General features: G+C 35.5%; 2 protein-coding genes across 3 annotated transcripts in view; both read left to right on the forward strand.

Annotated features, from left to right (window-relative positions):
- Nucleotides 1-6: 6 nt before the first annotated feature.
- LOC105315178 (proprotein convertase subtilisin/kexin type 4-like) overlaps nucleotides 7-4,006 on the forward strand; it is a 5,717-nt gene continuing 1,717 nt past the window's right edge. Inside the window, exon 1 of one of the 2 annotated variants that reach the window (XM_020005269.1) lies at nucleotides 7-180. In XM_020005269.1, the coding sequence (XP_019860828.1) occupies nucleotides 17-180 (164 nt within the window). In that variant the 5' untranslated portion in view covers nucleotides 7-16. The remainder of the gene's footprint in view (nucleotides 181-4,006) is intronic. The other variant, XM_011409723.2, reaches the window with a different exon arrangement.
- On the forward strand, nucleotides 1,529-3,978 carry LOC100642160 (furin-like). The gene is made up of 6 exons (XM_020005270.1): nucleotides 1,529-1,779; nucleotides 1,831-1,953; nucleotides 2,514-2,612; nucleotides 3,199-3,395; nucleotides 3,607-3,760; nucleotides 3,809-3,978. Exons 1-4 carry the CDS (start codon nucleotides 1,594-1,596, stop codon nucleotides 3,355-3,357), a joined length of 567 nt encoding a protein of 188 aa, XP_019860829.1. The 5' UTR covers nucleotides 1,529-1,593; the 3' UTR covers nucleotides 3,358-3,395; nucleotides 3,607-3,760; nucleotides 3,809-3,978.

Below are 4,006 nucleotides of genomic sequence, written 5' to 3' on the forward strand. Positions count from 1 at the left end.
ACACATTGTAGTAACTATGTCACTGAATGCCAGTGGATATCGTTATGAGGTTAATGAAGATAATGCTCTTGATGTTATTATTGAAGACTATATCAATGGTACCCTGCATCCTAACAGATATGACAACAGAGCTAAAAGAGGTGACATTAGTGCTAATTTAACATCACCAATGGACTCAACATCAACTCTTCTTTTCAATCGTCCTTACGACATTGTGACAACTGACGGCTACTCTAATTGGTCTTTTCTAAGTGTTCTTCATTGGGGAGAGAATCCTAATGGCCAATGGACTGTTAGTATCAACTGGAGGAATTCAAATAGAGGATCTGCTGTTTTAAGTAACATTTCAGTTAGTTTATATGGAGTGTCTAGTATCCCTTCTTCTGTTTCAAGCATTCCTAATCAGTGTCATTCAGATTGTGCTCGTACTAAAGGTTGTGCTGCTGCTGGTCCTCAGTATTGTGATGCTTGTAGAAGCACTCTGCTACGTAATCCTACCACACTGAGATGTATCCAACCTTCTGAGTGTCTACTGCCTAACGAAATTGCAAGTGGCTACTGCTATACACCTCGTGATTCACCTACTAAATCACCCACTGCATCACCTACTGAATCACCTTCTGGATCACCTTCTGGATCACCTTCTTCAGGATGGAGTGCCATTGGAAATTGTGTCCTCCTCTTTATTTTGATAATAGTTGCCTTCAATATGTAGATGTGGTGCAAAGAGAGTACCACTTAAGAGTGTCATTTTTAGTAGTGTAGTGTTAGAAATGATCAGACTTTTTGAACTTTTGTCTTGTTTTCCCTATTTTTATAAATTTTTATTTCAAACAGTCAGTAGTGAATCAACCAAGCTTTGTAATGCCAATCATGTGCATGGCATAGTTAAGCTTAAAGAACTCCCAAAATAATAGTATAAAGTCTATAATTCTAATAAGCAAAATGCATCTACAACATTTAAGTTAAAGAACAATATAATAAGTTAAAATCTGTGCAGCTCATATGGCTCACAAGCTTGCATTGGAATATTTTCATTTTTGTCTTTTTGACAGATTAATTTTGTCTAGTCAGTGTAAAAATAATTTAATCAATTATTGTGTTTTATACCGATTGACAAAAAGCACAGTAATAATGACACTTTGGCCTGCTACTACAATCAGCAATGCTACAATGAAGATGGACAGACCAATTACAAAGTTAAGATAGTTCTGAGTATTTGATGCAGGAGTTGGACTTCCCATGCCTATGCATTGGCTAGTTGTTAATTGTATTTTAGATTCAGGTACAATTGTTCCACAAGTGCTAGTTGCAACACAAGCATAATTTATTAACAATGGGTGAGCATAGTAAGAAACCGTGAGGAAAAAAAACTAATGCTAATTTATATTTATGAGTTAAAAGTTGAATCTTCTATTGGTTGTGTTACTTGCTATATTATAACCAGTAAAAATACATGTAATTCATAGAAAGATAATAATGATGACAATCAGGTGGTGGGTGTGGCAATTAACATGATGATGAATGCATTGTAAATCATAAAGGAAAATATACCAATTCCCTGTTCCCTAGAGTGTACTCTAGTTGGAGAAGATGACCTTCTCCTTGTTGTTAGCTCTAACTGTTACTTTCAGTATTGTTGCTGCTGATATTGGTGCATATATTGAAGGGCAGAAGCAACTGCCAGTCTTTACTGATAGCTGGGCTGTTGAGGTTCATGGTGGAATTGAAGCTGCTAATGAGATTGCAGAGAGACATGGTTTCACTAACATGGGAAGAGTAAGAGATAAATAACACTTAATGAAATATTAGACTTGTTATCATTGGTAGGTTGGTGCCTTTGCTAATATTTATCATTTCAAAATGAGCTCCTCTATCCACAGTGTTAATGAAAACGTTAAATCTGGTACTGAAGTCCAATACATGAGAACTGCCCTCAAGTCTGAGATGAAGGTAAAGCCATACATACATTAGACAACATGTTTTAGTAAGTTTTGTGGCCATCACTTGCAACATATTCCCAAGGATAAAAAGCTGTTACACTCCTGGCAACACGTTGCTGTTTTGCTGGCAACAAAATAATTATGTGTAGGTCTTTATAAATATTTGTTTTTCCTGCTCTAACTGCATTTACAATGAAAATTTTAGTCATGTACCAATATATTTTGGTTTAGCACAAAGAAATTTGTGATTAAAACCTCATGGAAGTACTTTTTATCTTATTATGCTTTTTGGCATTATCTTATGTTCATTTATTGTGCTCATTATTTTGTTTATCTCCTAGCTCTCTTTAAATTCCCTTCTCTTTTTCTCAATGCATAGCAAGTTCAATGTGCTTTTGTGAGCACATACAACACAGTGTAACCCTTTTATCATGCATCCAATTGTTGTCATTAATAATTAATATCCTTTCATACATAAGTGCATGCATATGTACTGTATCCCATAAGTGTTATAATTTTTGTTGGGTATCATTTCACCGGAATAACATATCATTGTCATGTTTCCTGCAGGTAGGGTATGTCCAGCAGCAGAGTTTACATGAGTGGGAGAAGAAGTATACTCAACCAACAAGTCAGGGAGATCCACTGTGGGATATACAATGGACAGTTGTAAGTTACATCATAGATAGTATAATGGATAGTATCAGAGGATCATAAATAATACTGAGATCAATATATCATCAACATCATATTAGACAGCAGATATTGTATTATCAATTGGAGTAAAATTTCACATGATTATTGGGGCGAGCCTGAGCGAGCCCCACTAATGGCAGCTATTAGCAAGTCTGAGCTTATTGCAGCAAACAGTCAGCAAGATAAGACTATAAACTGCTGTCCAAAGACTTCTGTAGCAAGAAGAAAGGCTGGAAAAGTAGTTATACATCCTTTTTTCTTTGTATAAAGGACTCTGATAAGTTGAATGCAAATGATAAGCTGCATGTACCTGCATGTAGCATGAGATCTATTCTAGCTGATGTTTCTTCTCTTGCAGCAAGCCTAGGTTTAAAAACACATCTACAATCTTCTTTACTCAGTGACTGTTTCTGACCTATCTTAGATTTTAATGCAATATATAAGCAATTGCTGCAGGCTTAAGTGATGAAGTCAGTGATAGAGAAAATTTAAGCAAGATGACTGCATCAATATCTACTGTATTTAGACATCTAGTTTAGAGCTGGATTTTTTATTGTAGAACAATACTGGTCAAACCAGGGAGCCAAACCTTTACCTTGATCTGAATGCAGAGCCAGCATGGATACAAGGATATACTGGAAATGGAATATTAGTTGGTGTCGTGGATGATGGCAAGTTGATTATCACTCTCATAATCACATTAATCATTTTTGTGTAGGAGTACAACATACTCATACTGACCTAAGGAATAACTATGTAAGTGGGCATTGAGATAATCAATTTATGGATGACCTTATCCAAGTTATGCTAATTATTGCCTTAGGTAGTCTAATTAGTGCTAAATACTAATGTTATTTAATTCACCCACACACATAGTTAGTTTTGCTTACTGGTAATAAAAGTATAATTTTTTTAATACTATATATTCTAATTTCCCCCCTCTCTTTTTATATTAATATACTTGTAGGTGTCAGCTTATAGTTATGATTTTAACCATAATGTTAGTGACCCATCTCCTGTTGGAACAGATTCCCATGGAACTGCTTGTGCTGGTGAAATTGTCATGAGACGTGATAATAATGTTTGTGGAGTAGGTGTAGCTTATGATGCCTCTATGGCAGGTAAGGGGAATTATACTTTATCCATTCATTGCCTATTAATTATGACAGGTCTTCGTTTATTGGGGGGAGCTACAACAGATTTAACTGATTCATCTGCTCTCAGTTATTATCGTAACAATATTGATATTTATAGTAACAGTTGGGGACCAGCTGATGATAGTGTAACAGTTGATGGACCAAAATACCTGACTTCACTGGCATTGAAAGAAGGAGCTGAAATGGTATAGTGATTGGAAAGAATATTCC

Source organism: Amphimedon queenslandica, unplaced genomic scaffold (assembly GCF_000090795.2).
Source record: "Amphimedon queenslandica unplaced genomic scaffold, v1.1 AMPQUscaffold_11591, whole genome shotgun sequence".
NCBI lineage: Eukaryota > Metazoa > Porifera > Demospongiae > Haplosclerida > Niphatidae > Amphimedon > Amphimedon queenslandica.